Genomic DNA, 23,951 nt, shown 5'->3' on the forward strand with positions numbered 1-23,951 from the left:
AACTGGAAAATTTAAAGTATATTTAATGAAAATAACTGCAGTTTTTGTACTTTGAACCATTAAAATTGTGAGGGTGGAAACACCTTAAATACAATGTATTGAATCGAAAAAGGTTGTTAAATACACGGTCTCCTACTTATGTATGACGTCGCCCTGGATTGAAAAAAAATCGATTTTTAACAAACAAAATGCAGCGATGATAACAAACACGTCTGCACTGCAGACTTGTGTGTTGAAAGAATTCTTATACTATATACATAAGTACGTTGTTGATGTGAAAGGTAAGTAAATATGTTCATTGTTTTAGATTAAAAGCATTTAGATATCCTAGTGTCGTCGTGCACCAATTATCATTGAAATCGTATACAAAACGGCACTTGTCGCCCGGGTGGCGCGGTGGTTGACATCCGCTCTGGAGAAGCGAAGTAAGGAGTTAATCTTTACCGTGGGACGTGGAGCGGTTTACCGTGGGACGTGGAGACCGCTCCTTCGGATGAGACCAAGTGCAGTTAGTGCTGACACGAAAATGATCCCTCACGACAAATGGTCAAAAGTGCTGCGTATAAGATAAGATTTGCAGCTGTCCATCGGCATGTAGTGGCTTTTCCATATGTGTGAAAAATTCTCGAAAGGGACGTTAAACAACAATCAAACAAAACCGCACTTCGCTATCTAATTTTGAGACAAATAGACTTGTTATGGTTCCTAAACATAATTTTAATGAAATTCTTTCATATCACTATTCCTACAGTGTTTAGTTTGTTGACAATACAGATCGGACTACATATTTGAATACATTAATTCTTTACAAACTGTTTCATTGGTAACAAAAATTGGAGCCAGTAGAATACTACTAATTCATATTCAAAGATCTCTTTGGTAAAGATAAAGTTTTGCTTTATTTGCAGTGAAAAAAATGCTCAAATGGGATGTAAAACAACAAATTAACATTAACTCAAAGAAATAAAAATAAGACATGATTTACATTGCAACACTGTGTATCGCCATATTTTTTTTTATTTGGGATAAATTTTAAATAAAAGAGTGTATTGAAAGAATTACATACACTGTACAAGAAACTGATTTATCTTCTCTTCTTCTAGATTTAAAGAATGTGCCACTCGTCGACTGAATTCTAATAAATTTCAAACATTTCAGTACAAATTGTGTCAGGACTTGGAACAAAAAAACTTGAGATACCCATGTCAAAGTATGTACCCGACAAGCAGAGCGCAAGATGCTGCACGGTGTCATGTTTGCGAAAATTTGGAAATTCATGTACGCTGTGTCTCTTGTCGAGAAGATCTTTGTCGGAGTTGTGTTAACAAGCATTTTGATTCCGATTTATCAAAAACACACAACATTGTTAGCTACAAACAAAGACATGCAGGTAAAATAAGATTTTCATTATGTGATATTCATAAACAAGTCTGCGAATTATTGTGTGAACCGTGCTGGAAACCAGTATGTAGCAAATGTATAACACGAGAACATCAGTCGCATTCATTACGTGAAATAGAGGAAATAATCAAGAACAAAAAGAAGGAATTACAGGAGGACACATCTTTAATCGAAAATAAGACAATACCAAACTTCTTACAATCAATATCGCAACTGGAAACCGAACTTTCAAATTTTAGCAAGAAGTACAAGAAAATCCACGATGCCGTTCAAAACCAGGCAAGATGTCTTCACCAAGCTGTAGATGAAATGATGGAAAATATCAAAAGAGAACTGCTGCAAATGGAGGAACTTCACGAAGTAAGGTTGAGAAATGAATTGATGTCATTGAAAAACTCGCTTTCCATCATGACAAAGAACGTTTTGGTGAACAAGGGCGTTCTTCAGCGTTTTGATGTATTAGAAATCCTGAATCATTATTCAAATCTTGACAAGAAATTAAATCCAACATATGAAAGAATACAATTTCCTTTGTTTTTGAAAAAGTATGTAACAGAGAAGTGCATAAGAGAAATGTTTGGAAGAATCAAACATCCACTTTCATCATCTCTTATCGAATCTGGCCAGCGACATTTCCTCAAAGAAGCAAGAGTGGTTTCAACCATACATGTTGAAAATTCCTCAGTCCTCAATGGGATAGCATGCATAAATTCAGAGGAGGCGTGGATTAGTGAATGTGATGACCATGTCATACTGAGAAAAAATATTCATGGCGATGTAACGGGAAGTGTCCAAATACATGAATTTCCGGAAGCTATTTCATCAAATACAGAGGGTGAACTATATTTTACATGCTGGGAAAAACGATCAATCATGAGATATAATGAAAATGGTTTTCATAAAATTCATCAGTTTAACGATTGGTTACCGAAGGGACTTTACTGTACATCGTTAGGAGATTTACTTGTATGTATGAAGAGCGATAGTAACCAGAGTCGAGTTGTTCGATTCAAAGACAATCAGATCACGCAAACAATTCAGTATAATGGAAATAATCCCCTGTTTGAAAATGCCACTTTTGTTACTGAAAATAGAAATGGTGATGTCTGCGTTTGTAATTCACGCAATGAATCACGAGACAGTATCGTGGTAGTTTCAAAAGGGGGACTTCTTAAATTCGTGTATGAAAGTGAATCAGCCTCAGCAACTCTACGAGGCATAGCGACAGATAGTGCCTGTTGTATCTTATTCATATACCATAACGATCAACGTATTCACATGTTGGATAAAAATGGGAAGTTTCTGACTTTTATTAATGCATGTACTGACGATTACATGTACTGGAATGGGATATCTATTGACAAAGACAACAAAGTTTGGCTAGCCGAAATTTACGGATGTCGTGTAAAAGTATTCAAGTACTTACACTAAATGTTTTTGTAAATTGTTACTTCATACGTACATGTACACGGTGTAAGATACCTAAATTTACATTTTATTTCACAATATAATGGAAGTATATAATTTAAAGGGACATGGACACAGTTTCAACTGAATATTTTAAACCAATTTCAGTTCTTAATTCCTAGCTAAGGCATCATCTAATAATCAGCAAAAATTTGAACATCATTTATTGATTAACAAACGAGATACAGAACAGAACGTTCTTTAAAAAGTAAACAAGACCCGTGCCTTGTTTTTGTTTACATATAGAAAATACATTCATTATATTTATAATAAACTGAAATTCAGCAAATCACTAGAAACTGTTTAATTGTATTTAGAATTAACTTCTTTATTGAAATTATTTGCTTTGAACGAACATATTTTAGTATATTAATCTATGTAAACAAAACGGTTTGTTCCCATCTCGCCTTAACTGTGAAATTTAGCATTCCCATTTTACCTTAGTAAGCTCTTACGTGAATGAAGGTGATGAAGATTTAATATATTTAGCATAAAGTATTTTTTGGTATTACACGTATTATTTTATTTACAGTATTCATAAATTCCCATTAATTGTTAAATTCAATCTGAAAATTTTATTTTTTCTATCAACCTAGTAATAATATTTACAAATAAAAAATTCCCATTTCGCCTTAGTACTTTTTAACTTTTTCTTACCGGTATTTCACAGTTAAGGCGAAATCGGAACACACCAACAAAACATGACAGGGACCCTCTTTACATAACAAAGGTTTGGAGCTCTAAATCTGTCTTGTATCTCAACAACTGAAGTTCAGTTTCTTATCATTAGATAGACCTTAGTTAAATATTCATAAAAATGGAAAATATAATTTTAAGCTGAAACTGTGTCTATGCCCCGTTAAGAATCAATGTCTAGTTAGTAGAGTATGTTAGGGACATCATTGATAGTTAGAAATTAGTAAAAAGTAGGACACTGACCTTCTTTTCAGTTGGCACAATGAGCGGACCCAAGATGCATCAACTGACAAAGATTTACGATTTTGATGCAATAAGTCCTGCCATATTCAAATATAGCCATAAAATTCAAAGTGACGGTCCTTGTGACCTACTTTTTGGTAAAAATAATTTGAGGCCTCATGCCGCAAAAATTTTCAATTACGCGGTTTGATGATTTTAATCATCATAGTAAGTAAGTTACTTATTTATTTATAGTAACATGTGTACATGTACATATATTTATATTCACAAGCTGTATAAATTAACAGTTAACACCCAGCGATTGGCCTATATGCCACTTTACACACAAGCTTGAAACAAAAGGCCCATGGACCACATCGCATAGTACATGTATTTGCGATAATAACCATAGCCTTAATCACTGAAAATGATTTATCCATAAATTTTCAAAAAAGGTCACGGTATAGCTTACCCTTCATGATCCCATATAATGCATAAACTGATATGTTATGATGATTATCCAAGATATACATCAAAATCAAGCTGAAAATGAATACATGCAAAATTTATAAAGGCCACATGACCTATTTTTGAGTCGGTAGGCTTTGAGGTCCTAAGATTTATCAATTGACAACATTTGGTAATCCTAGTTTTTATAGTAAGCAAAATATTAATGTTTTAAACTATGTAGTGACCTTGAGACCACACCGTTTGCCTCAAGGTGATACCTTGAATAACTTTTTATCTACAACATATACTCATGCTTGTGTGTAAAAGTTTGAAGATGATACTATGCCAGGGATTTCTTGAAAATCATTTTCACATGTAGCAACCAGTATTTTTGCTTTTATTTTTTCAATTATCTCCCTTTGTTCAAGGGCCATATTCCTAGTTTAATAATAAAAAAAAAACTTGGGCCAAAGATACTCTGAAACAAATTTGACAGAAATTGGTCTAGGAGTTCTTGAGAAATGGTCATTATTTCAGAAAGTTTATGCATACACACACACAAAAATGGCATAGCATTAGCTCTTTGACCCTTTGGCCCATAAGTGCTAAAAATTGACTTGCACCAGAATAGTGAAAAAAGTTACCAAAATGTTTTTGTTTCCATTTATTACACATTTATAATTCATAAATTGGTATATATATATATATATATATATATATATATATATATATATATATATATATATATATATATATATATATATATATATATATATATATATGTATATACATTTACAACAATAATTCTGCTGCTGTCTAATGAATACTTCTTAATTACAACAATTTTTCACACAACTTTGACACTTTGGCACAAGCAGTCATCAACTTTCTTTCAGCATGATAAATACTTTCTTGTAACTTCCCTAAATTCATATAAATATTATCATATATATATAAATAATAGACACTGCTGGAAGCACCACATATAAATGTAATAAATATGTAATACATCATTACAAAAAAAAAAAGACTTGGATAAAAATTACATGCTAAAATATATATCATTTTTTAAGGAATGGATAATTTCTGGATGGACTGGAATATACAAGATTTTGTACAAAAATCTTTATGCATGTAAAAAAAAAGAGAATAAATTGAAAACTGTAAAGACAAACATAGGACCTACCTAATTAAAAATATATTTTATTCAAAAAAAATAATAAAATTAATTATATACAATACTACATGTTGTTGTAAATTGTAATCACATATAGCTTTGGACAGGAATGTTCAACAGACTTGTTAGGACTATTGTAGAAACATCACAGTTCAACTGGACCCACCAACTTGGAAAAGTTGTACAGAGTTTTTAACAGTATTCCATTTTTCTGTTGTTCTTCACCTCATGGAACTGTAATGTAATAAAACATATTACTGCATTGTGAGTTTTAATACAGATATTTATGCATGTAGTTCAGGGTAACTTTTAAAAATTTCACTTCAAGAAATCCATTGTCAACCAAGGCAAAGCTCAAGTTGACAACAGTTTGAGAGGGGTGAAAATTTTCAATGTAACTTTTAACTACACATGTATTTGCAGTCTATAATACTATAAACGTATTACATTTGGCTGTGTTTTCTTTTTAGTGTTTTTGGCGGAAAGGAACTTCTGCTAATTCAAATACAATGCTAAATGTCTTGCACATATAAACATAAGAACATTGAGAAATACGCTAAATCAAATCTACGCTAACTCTTCAAAAATACGCCAAATATCGTACATGCTGTATATAATACATTTACAGTATTGTACTCAATGTTTTAATACTGTATACAGGGTTATTTTCGCCCCGTTTTATTTTCGCCCTTTCACACTTGGAAACAATTTTGCCCTGTTTTAAATTCGCCCAGTTACAATACTGTTTAAGAAATCATGCTGTGTATTTTTAATTCGCCCCTTTTTAAATTCGCCCACCTGTGGGTAGGGCGAAAGGGGCGAAAATAAAACGGGGGCGAAAATTTCCCTGTATACAGTATATAGATTCAATTAAAAGTGAGGCACACATGCTTAAATTTTGTGCAGTCAGTATAAATGTACGTGCATTTCTTAATATTGCTTGTCGACAAGCAATGTTGACTGCATGTTTCAAAATTAATCATGGTGGAGAGAAAGGATCCAATATTCAGATCAACAAATATTCCTCAACAAATCAAAATCAAATACTTTCCGAGAAAGTATAAATGAAGTAAATATCAACTTACGATCTCCCTGGAAATAAGGCCCTTCCATATGACGCCGACCTTGACCTAGGCCGCTGTGCCAGGTAACTGCGTCCTGATATGGGACTTTTAGATCTTTGCCTACCCTGAATGGAATAAAAAAAACTCTCTATGAATTCATAATATCATAATTTTCAACAATATGGTATTTTCAAAAGGAATTTATCCTGCTTTATCTATTCAAAAAGTTTGAAGATTACAGAATGAAAAACTGACCCACAAAAGATTTGAAAACAACACAAGTAAAATCATTAATACAGATCAAGGGAGGGGACTATTAAAAATATCATTTTTTCCCTGCTGGCCTAACCAATTTCTTCAAGAATAAAATATTTCTCAAATATACATTGATTGAAAGACAGACATTATTAATCCCTAGACCTGATTCTCATTGGAAAACTACACAAAGGCCCTCCAGATTTCATAAAAAATTGTTTCTGATCACAACAACTACCAACAAACGCCTTTTCACAAGCTTTCTCATTCCTCCAATCTATGCTCTTAGGACAGCCTTACCCTAATGGTGGTGTCCAGTAGAGATTTTTTTACCCTAATGGTGGTGTCCAGTAGAGATTTTCTTACCCTAATGGTGGTGTCCAGTAGAGATTTTCTTACCCTAATGGTAGTGTCCAGTAAAGATTTTCTTACCCTAATGGTGATGTCCAGTAGAGATTTTCTTACCCTAATGGTGGTGTCCAGTAGAGATTTTCTTACCCTAATGGTGGTGTCCAGTAAAGATTTTCTTACCCTAATGGTGGTGTCCAGATCTATATTTTCTTACCCTAATGGTGGTGTCCAGTAGAGATTTTCTTACCCTAATGGTGGTGTCCAGTAAAGATTTTCTTACCCTAATGGTGGTGTCCAGATCTATATTTTCTTACCCTAATGGTGGTGTCCAGTAGAGATTTTCTTACCCTAATGGTGGTGTCCAGTAGAGATTTTCTTACCCTAATGGTGGTGTCCAGTAGAGATTTGCCGGGGGAGGAGGACCGCGATCTTTTCCTGATCAGGGAGAGTCTGGTGTTGGAATCCTCCCCTGTGGAGACCAGCACGTCCTGCAGAGCGTTCATCTTCTGTCTCAGGCTCTCTATCGTCCCCTCCGACTAAAGCCGAGCATGCTCCATGGCTTCTGCATGTCTCTTTATCTGCTCTTGTAATTGATGCATACAAGAATCACTGATAACGAGCATTGACAGAGGTGTTGTGAGCGTAACGAAAGATAACTCTCGATAGAGAATACGAGAGATGGTCTCCTATGAATGACGTCGCCCTGGGTGACAAAAATCGCTTTTTAACAAACAAAATTCAATGATGATAACAAACACGTCTGCAGACTAGTGTGTAGAATCATTTTATATGCTACAAATATATGTATGTTGTTAATGTGAAAGGTAAGTTTATCTTGTTTTAGTTTTCCGTTTGTTTTCCATTATAGGAAATAAAATATATCAATTTAAAATAATATTTAGGGATCTTAGAGTTGTCATGTATAATGGAAATCGTATATAAAACGGCACATCTGTTCTAGAGTCGCGAAGTAGTAGCTGATCCTTAATAAAGTCGCAGGTTCGAAATTCCCTTGTAGAAGGGGGGACTGATCCTTCGGATGAGACCAAGTGTAGTACATGTAAGTGCTGGCACGAAAAAATGAGTATAAGACAAAATTTGCAGCTGTCTATCGGCATGTGATTGCGTTTCCATATGTGTGAAAAATTCTCGAGAAGGACGTTAAACAAACAAGAGGCCCATGGGCTCACCTGAGAAACTTTAATTGGTCATGCTGTTCTTTAATAGATTCCCCCTTTGTAATACCAATTTTGGCTAAGCCTTACTCCCAGGGATCATGATTTGGATAATTTTGAATCTACACTACCCCAAGATGCTTTCACATAAGTTTCAGCTTTTCTGGCCCAATGGTTCTTAAAAAGAAGATTTTCAAAGATTTGTCCATATATATTTCAATGTAAACCTTGGATTCCCCATTATGGCCCTCCCTACCCCCAGGGGTCATGATTTGGATAATTTAGAATCTACACTACCCCAGGATGCTTCCACATAAGTTTCAGCTTTTCTGGCCCAGTGGTTCTTGAGTAGACGATTTTCAAAGTCTTTTCCTCTATATTTCTATGTAAAACTTGGATTCCCTATTGTGGCCCCGCCCTAAATCCGGGGGTCATGATTTAAACAATTTAGAATCTACACTATCCCAGGATGCTTCCATATAAGTTTCAGCTTTTCTGGCCCAGTGGTTCTTGAGAGGAAGATTTTTTTAAAAGTTTTTCCAATATATTTTTATGTAAAACTTTGATTCACTATTGTGGCCCTGCCCTACCCCCGGGGGTCATGATTTGAAGAATTTAGAATCTACACTACCCCAGGATGCTTCCACATAAGTTTCAGCTTTTCTGGCCCAGTGGTTCTTGAGAAGAAGATTTTTAATAGTTTTTTCCAATATATTTCTATGTAAAACATGAATTCCCTAGTATGGTCCCGCCCTAAACCCGGGGGTCATGATTTTAACAATTTAGAATCTACGTTACCCCAGGATGCTTCAATATAAGTTTCAACTTTTCTGGCCCAGTGGTTCTTGAGAAGAAGATTTTTTAATTACCCCACCCTATTTTTGTATTTTCTTGATTATCTCCCCTTGGAAGGAGACTTGCATGGTCCTTGATTTAAAAAATTTTAATTTCTCTTCACCCTAGAATCTTTGTGGCAAGTTTGGTTTAAATTGGCCCAGTGGTTCTTGAGAAGAAGTTAAAAATGTGAAAAGTTTACAGACGGACGGACGGGCAGACAGCTAGACAGACAGACAGCTAGACAAACAGACAGACAGATGGACGGACGACGGACAACTGGTGATCAGAAAAGCTCACTTGAGCTTTCAGCTCAGGTAGCTTAAAATCAAAGAAACAAAACGGCAAATTGCTACTTAATTTTGAGACAAATAGACTTTAATGGTTCCTAAACATTTTTTTTCAATTCTTTCAAATCACTCTTTCTACAATGTTAAGTTTGTTAAATAAAAATCGGTAACAAATAGACTACATATAAATAGTATTTATATACAAATTATATATATTTTACAAAATAATAAACAGAATGTATAACTTTTAACATCTTTTAAGCCTTTTTGTGTATATGAAAAGAAAATGTCAAAAATATACATTTTGATACGACTAACCGGCTAATCGGTCGGAACGTCTTGCAGTTAACCGATTAGCAATTCTGCAATCGATTGCCATCCCTAATAAATACATTAATTCTTTACATCCTGTTTCAGTGGAATCAAAAATTGGACAAGTATAGAATACTAGTAATTTATTTTTTTTTAAAAATCTCTTTAAAATTTTGCTTTATTTGTGGTGAAAAAAAGTCTTGAATGGGATGTAAAACAACAAATGAACATTCGATCAATACCATAAATCATAATAACTCAAGTTCAATTTATTCTCCCAAACCAAAATTTGGTACATGGGGTATCTCAAAGCTAAAGAAGCGTGGTTTATATTGCAACACTGTGTGTCGTTATTTCTTTTTTTAATTTTGGGTACGTTTTGAATAAATTTTAAAAAAAGAACATTAAAAGAATTAGTTACAAGAAACTAAATTGTCTTCTCTTCTTCTAGATTTAAAGAATGTGCCACTCGTCGACTTTTTCATTCAACTTGTATGAGAATTTGAGACAAAAAACTTGAGATACGCATCTCAAACTATGTTCCCAACAAGCAGAGCGCAAGATGCAGCACGGTGCCATGTTTGCGAAAATTTGGAAATTCATGTACGCTGTGTAACTTGTCGAGAAGATCTTTGTCGGAGTTGTGTGAATAAACATTTTGATTCCGATTTATCAAAGACACACAACATTGTTAGCTATAAGCACAGACATGCAGACAAAATAAGGTTTTCTTTATGTGATATTCATAAACAAGTCTGCGAATTACTGTGTGAAACTTGCTGGAAACCAGTATGTAGCAAATGTATAGTACGGGAACATCAGTCGCATCTACTGCGTGAAATTGAAGAAATATTTCGGATCAAAAAGAAAGAATTACAGGAGGATGTATCTTTCATCGAAAGTAAGACAATACCAAACTTCTTACATGCAATATCGCAACTGGAAACTGAACTCTCAAATCTTGTCAAAAAGTACAATAAAATCCACAAAGCCGTTGAAAACCAAGCAAAACGTCTTCACCAGGCAGTAGACGAAATGATGGAAAATATCAAAAGGCAACTGCGGCAAATGGAGGAACTTCACGAAATAATGTTGAGGAATGAATTGATGTCATTGAAAAACTCGCTTTCCATCATGAGGAAGAATATTTTAATGAACAAAGGCGTTCTCCAACGAGTTGATGTATTAGAAATCCTGAACCATACTTCAAATCTTGACAAGAAATTAAATCCAACAAACGAAAGAATACAGTTTCCGTTCTTTGTGGAAAAGAACATAACAGAGAAGGTAAAAAAAGAAATGTTTGGAACAATCAAGCAGCCAGTATTACAGTCTCAGAGCGAATCTGGTTCACGTCATTTGTTAAAAGACACGAGAGTGGTTTCATCCTTTTTTGAAAAAAATGTCTGTTTTATTCGTGGGATAGCATGCATAAATTCAGAGGAGGCGTGGATTGGACGTGATGACAACCTCGTAGCGAGAAAGAACATTCAAGGCGAAGAAACGGGAAGTGTCAAATTGCACGAATTTCCAGAAGCGATTTCTTCAAATATGGACGGCGAACTATTTTTCACATGTTGGAAAACGAGATCAGTAATGAAATATAACGAAACAGGGTTTCATAAAATTCATCAGTGTAATGATTGGTTACCAAAAGGACTTCCCAGATAGCAGGATGTTATTGGACCTTTGTTGGGCCAACAACGCTCCTTATGTTGGGCCACTGTTTGAATTCAACATTGGGCCATCGGTAATTTGCTCATCAGCCCTTAATCAAACCAACTTGTTGGCTTATTGTTGGGCCAATGTAACAGTTAAAATTGGGCCACTGTTGGGCCATTGTATTATTTCAGTATTGGGCAAACGTCATTTTTGAACAATTGGGCCATTGTAAGCAACTAATGTTGGGCCAACGGTAATTTGCTCATCGGCCCTTAATCAAACCAACTTATTGGCTTATTGTTGGGCCAATGTATTTTTTCAATGTTGGGCAAACGTCATTTTTGTACAGTTAGGCCTTGTAAGCAATTAATGTTGGGCCATCGGTATTTTGCTCATCGGCCCTTAATCAAACCAACTTGTTGGCTTATTGTTGGACCAACGAACGGATATCATTGAGCCATTGTTGGGCCACTTATTCTTTCAATATCAGGAAAACATCATTTTTGGGCCAACGTTGGTTTGTATCTTATTGGCTCTCCATCATGACAACTCATTTGCTCTTCACTGGTTGGCCATTTGTCCTCAAAATTGACAAACAAATATATACTATAAGGTTATACTAGTTTTGTAGTACAGTTAAATGGTAAAAGCCTTTAATACTATCTATATATGCTATATGTGCTAGATTAATAGTTTAATACATATTCTCAATATTCTCATAGAATTGCCATCAACAAGCATTGCATTGTAAGTAGTTCTACATTAATTAAAAAAACTGAGAAAAAAGAAATCAAAATATAAAATTCAATTATAACATACTATAATTTTATTGCTCAGTGCATGAAGAAAACATTAATAAAGAATTAAAAGTGGATGCTCACTTCAAGCTATACATGTAGGGTTACATGACTGTACACTCCCTCTCTGATGTAAATTATGCACAAGTTCAGTAAATTACAGGTATCAATAAGCACGTCTAACAAATAAACAAAGCCCTCCTAGCTGTTCTTAAAATAATACTAGAATGAATCCCGTCATTTTGTTTACTTACAGAAAAAAATTTTCTGGCATCTGCATCGAGTTTATAACCGACAAACAGACACAAAAAAAAGTAGAACTACAGGAATGTCATACTATATCACAGAAAAAAGTTAGGCACTGCCACTTTCCATCTGATCCCTCTCCTAAGTCTCCATTTCCTCTTCCCGAGTCTCCTCCTCCCCTTTCTTTTCTTCTCTGTCCGTCTCTTCCTCCCTCATCCCTGTCCTTGGCATACCTTAGCCATTCTTTGATTGTGTTCTCCATGTCTTTTTAGAATCTCCAGTAGCACTAAAATTGTAATATTTGGTACTTAATATATTTGTTACTTTTCTCAGTAAAGAGTAAACATACGATTAAATTTACAAGTATATCACTATATGTTTAAGCTGTCAATTAAGGAATAACCGTCTTTTTTGTTTCATGGTGTGATTAAGTGATTAGCTTGCGTGATGAAAGCATTTATGCATAATATTTATACGCTTGATATCATCATCAAAACAATTTTGATTCAATGTTGCCCCATATAAAATACATGTATTGAAAATTTGTCGTTACACTGAACAAATTTTAAATGAAAGAACCCAATTAATTTTTAGTACTGAATAAATTTTGTTTTAACTTCAGCAAATTCAACATTTTCAAAATGTTTGATCATGTTCTCGACGTTAAGTGTATATAAGTAAATTAAGTGGTAGACTTCGGAAATGTATTCTACTAGACACAAATTTCAATTTAAATAACGAGCAAATTATTAATTGTTTTAACTGTATCAAAACACATTTTTATACTTTCATTTATTTTTCTTGTATATAAACAAAAAATTTAATCACTGATTATTTATTTTGTTTCGATAAATTATGAGAATTTTAAATTTTTTTTAGCTAGCTTGATTTTTCAAGTAGGATTGGTTGTAGATTTATTTCTGATTGTAGAGACGATCAGATTTGTTAATATTGTTTAAATTTTTTTTTAGCTAGCTTGATTTTTCAAGTAGGATTGGTTGTAGATTTATTTCTGATTGTAGAGACGAACAGATTTGTAACAATCACATGTTTATACACATTGGCCAATGTTGGTCCAATATATCGGACCAACATATGACCAAGGAGCAAAATGACACTGGGCCAACGGCATTTGCCAACATCGGCCCAATGTTCTTGTTGACGTTTCGCCAACAATGTCGCATTTATTGGGCCAATGTTGGCGCGACGTTGGGCCAATATCTGTAGAAATAACACTCTACATTGGGCCAACGTTGGCCCAACATATCGGGCCAACATTGGGTCGATGAGCAAACTTAAATTGGATCAATGCCATTTGCCAAAATTGGCCCGATGTAACCGATTACATTGGCCCAACGTTGGCCCAATGTAAGCATGCTATCTGTACAGTGTTGACCCAACAGCACCTGGCCTCTGCATTCCCCGTGTCTGATTTACACAGATTTGTACATGATATCATTTAAAAACTAAACGTTAATTCAGCGGTGCCGAGGCAAACATATTATTAATACTTACAAAGTGAGTGCAGATATGCAAGGTATCAGTCTCATTACGCTCGTGTCAGATTAAAAATGGCGCGGATATTACAAGAAGCCCGGTTGTTGTCTACCCATGATGCTCAGTCCGATTCATGGTATATTGGGCCAACGTAGGGCCGATGCCAATCTCCAAACAAATATTTTCTCTCATGATAATAGTTTTATGATATAATGCCAACAGTAAGCCCAAAATTAGTGCACTATTATACATGACCAGCTATCAATATTCCATGTTGGGCCATTGTTGGCCCAATCAAGGTAACCCAACATAGATAATAGAACCATAATGTAAGATTTGGCCAACGGTGTTCTGCTATCTGGGTTATTACAAATAAATAAGCATATACACAATTCAAAAAATAGAATAAAACACTCTTTGGTGCTTGATCTCTTAAGTGCAAAGTTAAAATGTTGAAAATATCATATCTAAACAAAAGCAGTCATCCACTGATAAGCATGGACATAGAAAGTCCTCTCAATTATTTCAGAATGTACCAACGTTGTCCTAACGTAAAGCTCAGCAGCTAATTATAAAATTGACTCCATCAATTAGTTGGCAGTATAATAATTGGGCCAACGTTGGCCCAATATAAATATCCCATCTTTGAAGACCTAAACAAAATAACACTTGTGTGTATTACAAACATTGGGCCAACGTTGGGCCAACATACTACTACCAACTTGATAGGACACGTTCTTTAAGGGTGTATTACAAACAATGGGCCAACGTTGGGCCAACATACTACTACCAACTTGATAAGGCACTTTCTTTAAGAATGTATTACAAACATTGTGCCAACGTTAGGCCAGCATACTACTACCAGCTTGATAAGACTCGTTCTGTAAGGGTGAATTAGAAACAATGGGCCAACGTTGGGCCAACATAATACTACCAACTTGATAAGGCACTTTCTTTAAGGATGTATTACAAACATTGTGCCAACGTTGGGCCAACATACTACTACAAACTTGATAAGGCACTTTCTTTAAGGGTGTATTACAAACAATGGGCCAACGTTGGGCCAACATACTACTACCAACTTGTAAATACACTTTCTTTAAGGGTGTATTATAAACATTGGTCCAACGTTGGGCCAACGCCATGATCCTTCCTTCTTTGGAAACTAAAGTGAATGGAAGTTGCTTACGTTGGACCAACAATGGGCCAGCATAGGAATTCCGTCATGGTCGAGAAGGTTGACTTGGTAACATTGGTCTAACGTTGGCCCAACGTTGTTCCCCCAACGCCAACCATACAACCTTTAACAAATGTTGGCCCAACATAGTCATGCTATCTGGGTTTACTGTACACTATTAGGAGATTTACTTGTGTGCATGAAGAGTGATAGTAACCAAAGTCGAGTTGTTCGATTCAAAGGCAACAAGATCACTCAAACAATTCAGTATAATGGAAATAATCCCCTATTTGAAGATGCCACCTTTGTTACAGAAAATAGAAATGGCGATGTATGCGTTTGTAATTCACGCAGTGAAACAAGAGACAGTATCGTGGTTGTTTCAAAAGATGGACATCTCAAATCCATGTATGAAAGTGAATCTACTTCTGTTACACTAAGCGGTTTAGCAACTGATACTGCTTGTTGTATTTTATTCATTTACACTGGAGATAAACGTATTCACATGTTGGACAGAAATGGGAAATATCTCACTTCCATAAATACATGTACAGATGATGAATATTGGAATGGAATATCTGTTGACAAAGAAAACAAGATTTGGATTTCTTATTATCGCCCAGAGGTCAAGGTCTTTAATTATTTAAGAGACATGTAAATAATACTGCTCGAGTTCATGTAAATATTGTAATCCATTTAACATAGTAGTATGACTATATAATGTCAAGGCATCATCTAAAATGGTTGAAAAAACTACTTTAATAATTTACCTTCCACTTCTGCACTGTTTTTGTTTTGTATAGGTAAATAAACTTGAATTTAGGACAAATAAAGACCTTAAAAAATGGACTTGCTTTTGTCTGTTCAGTTGTTTTCATATTTGTGTACAACCTAATAATGCAGTTAATTGCATTTTGCATCCACCTATTAAGTATTTTAATGTGAATACATCCTTATGATGTGTAAGTAGCACAATCTCTGTCAATTTCTCAATTATGTTTAAAGCACTTCTGTAGACAATTATGTAACCTGAATGCATTTTTAGTCAACTGTTTGAATTCCAAAGCAATACTTCATATATAGGGTTTAGTATCAAAATGGTTCAAACAAATAAGCAAGAATGTTTTTGTTTTCATTTATTACACATTTATAATTTATACATAAAACATTACACATTGGTATGATTGTATATATACATATACAACAATAATTCTGCTGCTGTCTAATGAATACTCTTTGTTACAATAATTTTTCACACAACTTTGACACTTTGGCACAAGCAGTCATCAACTTTCTTTCAACATGATAAATACTTTCTTGTAACTCCCTAAATTCAAATAAATATTATCATATATATAAATAATAGACACTGCTGAAAGCACCACATATAAAATGTAATAAATATGTAATACATCATTAAAAAAAGACTTGATAAAAATTACATACTAAAATATATACATGTATATATATTTTTTAAGGAACGGATAATTTCTGGATGGACTGGAAAATACATGTACAAGATTTTGTAGAAAATTTTTATGCAAGCAAAAAAAAAAGAGAAAAAAATTTGAAAAAATTATACAGACAAACATAGACCCTACCTAATAAATAGTATTTTATTTAAGAAATAAATAATAAAAAATTTATTACATATAATACTACATATTGTTGCAAATTATAATCACATAATCACAGATAGCTTTGGACAGGAAATGTTCTGACAACAGATTTGATGGGACTATTGTAGAAATATCACAGCTCAGTTGGACCACTTTTGGAAAGTGGTACAGTACAAAATTTTAAACATCCTTCCATTTTTCTGTTGTTCTTCAACTCAGGCAACTGTAATTTAAAAACAAATATTGCATTGTTAGGTTTATTTCTAACAAGTGTAAACATATACTTCAGGTTTTTGTCAATAGTTAAAAATTGCATGTAGTTAAATGTACCATTGAAAAGTTTCAAAACAAGAAAAACCATTGTCAACCAAGGCACAGCCAAAGTTGACAATGGTTTTGAGGGTTTAAAAATTTTTCAATGTGACTCTCAGCTATATGCAGTTTATATTATAATCAATATTTTATACAAATTTAAATAAAGGAAAAGCAATTGAGCATAAAATTTGTGCAGTCAATATTTTTTTTTAATGTCACTTGTCATCAAACAATGTTGACAGTTGCTAAGTTCTATCATGCTAGAGGGGAAAGATTCATCATTCAGATCAACAAATATCCTTGACAAATTAAAATCAAATACTTTCTATAGTATAAAATAAGTAAATATTAACTTACGATCTCTCTCTGGAAATAGGGACCTTTCGTATGACCCGGACCTTGACCTAGGTCGCTGTGCTAGGTAACTTCGTCCTGATATGGGGCTTTTAGATCTTTGCCTACCCTGAATGGAAAAGAAAAAATGTCTATGAATTCATCAAATCACATATCCTTTTTCATCAAAATGGTATATTCAAAATTAACATATTCTGATTTATCTAAATATAAAGCCTAAAGATTGCAGTCAGAATAAAATGAACAACAAAAGACTTCACAAAGAAAATCATGGATACAGATTGAGAGGACTTTTAAAAATATCATTTTTCTCTGCTGGCCAAACTGATTTCTTTCAGGATAAAATATTTCTCAAATATAGAATAATTGTAAGACAGACATATTAATCCCTCTGGACCTGATCATAATTTAAAATCTAGCCAAAATTGTTTATGATAAACAACCACCAACAACAAATACACTTCATTTCACAAGCTTTCTTATTCCCCTAATCTATGCTCTGAGGACAGCCTTACCCTAATGGTGGTGTCCAGTAGAGATTTGCCAGGGGAGGAGGACCGCGATCTTTTCCTGATCAGGGAGAGTCTGGTGTTGGAGTCCTCCCCCGTGGAGACCAGCACGTCCTGCAGAGCATTCATCTTCTGTCTCAGGCTCTCTATTGTCCCCTCTGACTGGAGCCGAGCATGCTCCATGGCTTCCGCATGTCTCCTCATCTGCTCTTGTAATTGATGCTGGAATGAAAAATTGCATTAGAATTAACCCCCTTCCCCACAGTCACGCATTTTAACGCATATACCGTTGCCCCACAATCACGCATTTTAACGCATATACCTTTACCCCACAATCACGCACTTTAACGCACATTGCGTTTTTGACGTTTTCTGCTCTGATACAACGTAAAGTTTTGATGGTATGACAATAAATGATAAGATAATGTTTTTTTAATTCCATTCTAATATATTTCGCAAATAACAATTTATATCCTCGTTTTTAATATGTCCAAGTCGTTCGATTTATTAGACGAAACTTTGGGTGCGACATGTGCGAGACAAATTAAGAAGGTCTTTCTTTTGACACTAAATAAGCCCGCAACTTGAACCACTCGGTTGGTGATGTGATTGTACCCCAATATTGTGTGAGATGGGTTCTATGATTCAGAATTTATAAAATTCTACAAAATCAATTTTTTTAATGTTAATATTTGATAAAAGTATGCGCAAAAATCGACAAAAGGAATAGATAAAATTACAAAAAAAAATTAATTCATACTCAACCAACTGAAGAGAAAAAAAGTTTTGTTCATAGAATAAAGTTTTGCTTAAATTTACATTTAATCTTATTTCTTGGTCGATTTAAATTCGTAAAAATACCATTTTATTGTTTCTGCCTTACACAGCAATAAAAAAAAATACATAATTGGAAAGGAAAAAATACGACAATATATCATGTTGAAATAGATGCAAGTTAATTCAAATTTAAATGATTTCATTATCAAGTCAACGTTTCCAATATTCTTAAAAAAAGTGTTGCACTAACTCATTTGTATTGGTTTTTAAAAATATGCATTCATGAATATGTACATAAATCAAGGTATTCGGGAAATTTTTATGCAAGTAAACTACATACTTGATTGATATTTTTAAAAACATGGCTGGACAAACAACAAGTCTGTGGGCCAATACTCGATAGTAATCCTAGTAATACCCCGCTCTGTTGTGAAAATACAGATATGTTAATTAAAATTTACACAAGTTCAATTACGTGCATATGCACGGACAAATAAGAAGTTGATATCAGATTCATAAAAAAATAAATCCCATCATATGGCATGTCATAACAATTTAAAGTATGTGCTAAAAAATTTCAAACAACTGCAATATATGTACATGTGTAGTTTCTGGAAAAAAAACTGCAATGGAAATGTGTTATTTTTTGTACGACAGACGCACGGATAAGGTAATGATATCAGATTAAAAAAAATAATAAATACCACGATATAGCATGCCTCAGTGAAGAATGTGCTAAAATATCAAGCATCTTTGATGAGTAGTTGCTGCGATAACTGCGATCAAAACTTTGTTACTGACAGACACACAAACAGCTAGATAGATGGACAAGCACACTAGGTAAACAGTATATACCTTTCCCCTCCCTCTCCTTGGCTTCGGAATGGGAATATAATTAAAAGACGTGTCTACTGATTAGTCCCTTAGGCATCAGGGACGTAGCAACAGGGGGGGGGGGGCAGGGGGGCCTGGCCCCCCCACTTTTTTTGCCAACAATACTTTTACTATTGAAAATGTTTATTGAAAGGTTGGTTGCCCCCCCCCCCCCCCCCACTTTATGCTAAAGTAAAGTAATATTAAGAAAATATGGTATTGTAAGCTTTAAAAATGGATATTGAAAGGAATTGGTAGTGAAAAAAGTTTAACCCCCCACCCCTCCCCCCCCCCAACGAAATAGGATTTTCGACTTTGAACAATTTCCTTCTTTTTTTTTATTTTGCTTGTCAACTATTTCTTGGAAGTAAAAAAAAATATCTGTGGCTGGCCCCCTCACTTTCAAAATCGATGCTACGTGCCTGGGAATATTCCTTGATCCACCTTTAGTGGGTTTAAATTGTCAGTGTATTTAAAAATATTCAATAATCCCTGTTGCATGTAGTTTAAGAATATCATATGTATACGTGTACTCTGTAGGTTCAAGCTTGTCAACACTGCATACACTAGAAATGATATGGTTAAGAAACACTTAATATGGGAGTAAATATTAACTTTCTATAAAAAGACAACGATACGGTCTGATGTGATTGTTCCACCAGCTATATGTTTTTTGTTATACATACATGTACATATAGGCGTCGGGAGCAAATTGAAAGTGGGGGGGGGGGGGGTTATTGAAAGTGGGGGGATAAACCAACAAAAAAAGGTAAACCCAATTTTCAATGCCTATACATGTATTATGTATATATTTGCAGATAAGAGGGGGAAAAGCCCCCCTACCCCCCCCAACACCCCCTGTTCTGACTCCTATATGTAATAAACCGAAAAAAACACTTGACATCCACCTTGTGAATGGACAGTTAACTCGTGACTGTATTCAAAGGGTAGTGCAGTAGAGATACATGTACATGTAAAAACTCCATTCTTTGGGGGGGGGGGGGGGGGGGTAAACTTCTTTCACCTACAGCGATCTAACTTATTTCCTAAATCTATCTCCGGAATTACCGGTATATTCAGCATTTCTGGCATTTTTTTAATTCTTCGATCAACAGCTAATTATATAAAAGGCCTGATCAGAAATTATGTACTTCATTTATATAAGCTCAGAAATCATACTCAACAATTCCGACATTTTTTGTGTCTCCGAGTTTTTTTTTTTTTTTTGGGGGGGGGGGGGGGGGGGGTTATGTCTACCAAGTTTATGAATAATCGATAGGATAAAAAAATCAAGCATATATTTGAATTATATTATGTCAGTGATTGCACTTTGTCCGAGACACATGATACTGATCTCAAATTTAGCATGGTTTTCTTTAAAAACGAAACAAAGCTTTTATCTTTATTATTTTGATGTCAATAATTTATTGTTCAATTTTGATTTTCAGTTAGTAAAGTCTTCATTCCCAGTTTTATTACCTGAAATTTACTCTTTAATATATGTCGGAAAATAAAAGTTAACAAACAATTGCCAATAAACTATGAAATATCGGAAAGAAAAAGTAGGTAGAATAAATTTTTTTCATTACTGAAATAAAATGCCGTCAAATCATTGAGATAATCTGTTTATTATCCATTCTAATTTATATCAACATTTATTTCGGTCAGAATTGCATATCTTTTACAAACACAATCAATTATTTTTTTTTTTTTTTTTTGGCGTTAACTTGTATATTCTAATAATATGATGATCATAGGGATAACCGAGCAATCACAAAAGTATAGATGTTGAAAAATCAGTATATCTACTACGCACCAACTCCTTATAGATCCTGAGTGATTGATTAATTTTTATTGTATGCTATGTTTCTTAATCTGACTTTATTTTCTGCAAGTTTTTAAGATAAACTATTCTTTAATTTCTACAAGTGGACAGGTTTCGTCTACATCGACGCTGCATGTTCATAAAATTCATTGCGTTCAATCTGATAATGAAGGCAAAATGTATTCCTTTTTAATACAACCCTTGGAGAAATTTTAGAAATATCTACTATATTAATTTCTCAATAACTGCAGCTACAATTAATGCATTTCCAAAGAAACCTTTTAAGGAGTACTCCTTGATTTGCTCCACAAATACTCGGAATACTTTGGACACCATCGGAAAAAATGTCGAGTACTGACAGCTACGTCCGAGAAGTTCTTGGCCTCTCTTGTAAACTATTACATTGTTTTTAAAAATGTGTTCAAATTCCATTCTTAAGAAGAGAAATATTGCATTTCGATGGGTTTTTTTCCCCTTTTTTAATTTTTTTTTTTTGGAAAATTAACCTTTAGACATTAAAAAAAAAGCTTTTACTTTATTTCATGGCTTTTTAAACGTGCTGATATTTTTAGTAGTCCGCATGTGGGTGTAAAGATTATCCCAATCTTAGCTAGCCAAGGGTTTCCGATCTGCTTTACATCTCAACCATAGTAGATTTCGGATCAGGGAACCTTAGCTAGCAAGGATTAGATATATAATGCTAATTTTAGACTGATAATTTTAATGCCGAGTCCGACGACAGTATCTCGTCCGTATATCGGCCAAAATATTAAAAAGATGTGATCAGTTAAATTTTAACTTAAAAAATGAAATGTTTCCCTTTGACAATCAACACGCTACTGTATTGTTCAATATAAAATTAAGCGATATATTCCAATAATTTTTTTTCGTAAAAACTCTTATTAAATAAAATTAAATATGCTGAAAGCATGCTGAAAACTTCTTTTTTTGTCCTAAAAAAAAATCGGTAAAATAACCTTTATAAAAATCTTCACAAGTAAGAATCATTCTCTTCCAGACCTCATTTCTATTTTTATTTATAATTGAGGATTCTGCAAGTTTCCTGCAAGTTTCGATAAAGTTGATATGCATGGACCAAAGAAATAAAAGGGAGGGGGGGGGGGGGAGTGCGTTCTGAAACACGAGCATAAAATGACACCTTGTCTGAAAAATCAAATACCGGTAATTATTTTCATTGACGTTTTAGATTTAAATATGAAATTTAAAATAAATAAGTTGTAAGCTAAGGTAATAAATTAAGTTTGTAACATTCCACATGAAAGAATTATTTAAACAAAATAAACAGGATTAAATCTCCATCAATACTTGAATTCAAAATTAAAGATGGTTGCATGTATATGGCGATATATACGACAACCATTGCTACATACACCGTGTAAATATTCATCTTCAAAACCACGTCTTTTCAGCACGTAATTCGCAAGTGCGCTGTGGGGAAAAGGATAACGTCATCAAAAAGTAACAAATGTAATGTTACTATTACGTCACAGACGGCGTAATAGGCAAAGAGTTAATATACAATTTTTATACTTGTTGAAGCACTTTGCCTTTGCTATCCCCCCCAAAAATCATTTTCTTCCTCATCTGAAGTGTTGTAAGGGACTCAAGCAGTGGGCAGTGCTAACATCACCCCCCAACCAAATTTCATTTCTCCCTTATCTGAGGAGAGCCTTGTTAAAGACTTAATCATTAGATGGTGAAGATTAAACATTTTTCTCTGTTTTGACCCGGAGCTTTGAATTCTGTAGATTCACATTTTTGAGACTTTGACTCACCCTGAGGAGATCCTGTTCCTCCGTCATTTTCCCCTTTATGCTGTCCTTGCCAGACCCCCCTCCTTCTATGTTAATATTCTCCTTGTTATCGGACATCACCTGTAATCAAACACACAATATTTAATCTGCTGATTAAAACAAAATGTTGCTGTTGATAGTCATTTGTATCACCTGCAAATTTTATAATCTGTAATCATATTATAGGTCAGTTGATTAGTTTTAATTTTAACATTCTTCTTTAAAAAGTTTACATGAACACATAGAAAATTTGCTAAAAAGTTGTATTTATATGAATACATTACTAGCATCTGACTTTATGAAAAGTTATACATTTGTATATTACTGTTATATGAATCTATTAGGATATGAAATAGGTGTCTAGTGCTAGTCATATAAAGATGAATAGATGATACATGTAAGGGTCATTTTACACACTGACAAACACAAAAATCAAATTTCTAAACATTGACATTGACTCCAAACCATAGGCATCAGAACCTGGGGGGGGGGGGGGGGGGGGACTTAGCCCCCCTCTTTTTTTGCAAAGATAGACATCATATAAGTATCAAACATTAAGGCGTAGGTTTGCCCCCCCCCCCTTTCAACAGGCATGTTGCAGTGTACTCAAAGAAGGGTAAGTGGTAGTGTTTGAAAGAAAAATTTGGTACTGAGAGAATTAACTTGATCCCTCCCCCCCACATAAGTACCAGTATGAAGGCCTACTACTTTAAAATTAAATATGTTGCCATAAATAAGATAGAGCTTTCTTCTGGTCAGTGTGTAAAATTTCCCTGTAACAATGCATGACAA

At 34.2% G+C, this 23,951-nt stretch overlaps 2 protein-coding genes and 1 long non-coding RNA gene across 14 annotated transcripts in view; 1 reads left to right on the forward strand and 2 right to left on the reverse strand.

Annotated features, from left to right (window-relative positions):
- The first annotated feature begins 1,212 nt into the window (after positions 1–1,212).
- LOC134247705 (protein wech-like) lies at positions 1,213–2,832 on the forward strand. The gene has a single exon (XM_062730036.1). It carries the CDS (start codon positions 1,213–1,215, stop codon positions 2,830–2,832), a length of 1,620 nt encoding a protein of 539 aa, XP_062586020.1.
- A 2,469-nt stretch (positions 2,833–5,301) lies between these two features.
- Positions 5,302–23,951, reverse strand: part of LOC134247724 (centriolin-like) — a 61,914-nt gene continuing 43,264 nt past the window's right edge. For 10 of the 12 annotated variants that reach the window (XM_062730067.1, XM_062730064.1, XM_062730065.1 and 7 more), the window contains 4 exons: positions 23,142–23,240; positions 17,877–18,092; positions 17,365–17,470; positions 5,302–5,647 (listed from right to left, as the gene is read on the reverse strand). In XM_062730067.1, coding sequence (XP_062586051.1) covers positions 5,640–5,647; positions 17,365–17,470; positions 17,877–18,092; positions 23,142–23,240 — 429 coding nt within the window. In that variant the 3' untranslated portion in view covers positions 5,302–5,639. Of the gene's footprint in view, positions 5,648–16,669; positions 16,916–17,364; positions 17,471–17,876; positions 18,093–23,141; positions 23,241–23,951 lie in introns of those variants that run through there. The other 2 variants (XR_009987918.1, XM_062730060.1) reach the window with 2 other exon arrangements.
- Positions 12,165–15,142, reverse strand: LOC134247734 (uncharacterized). Its single transcript, XR_009987919.1, has 2 exons — positions 15,086–15,142; positions 12,165–12,685 (listed from the first exon to the last, which is right to left on the reverse strand). It is a non-coding gene; the product is annotated as an uncharacterized LOC134247734 (long non-coding RNA).

The sequence above is a fragment of the Saccostrea cucullata genome, unplaced genomic scaffold (assembly GCF_032062105.1).
Source record: "Saccostrea cucullata isolate Sc308-1 unplaced genomic scaffold, CSIRO_AGI_Scuc_v1 ctg64, whole genome shotgun sequence".
Classification (NCBI taxonomy): domain Eukaryota; kingdom Metazoa; phylum Mollusca; class Bivalvia; order Ostreida; family Ostreidae; genus Saccostrea; species Saccostrea cuccullata.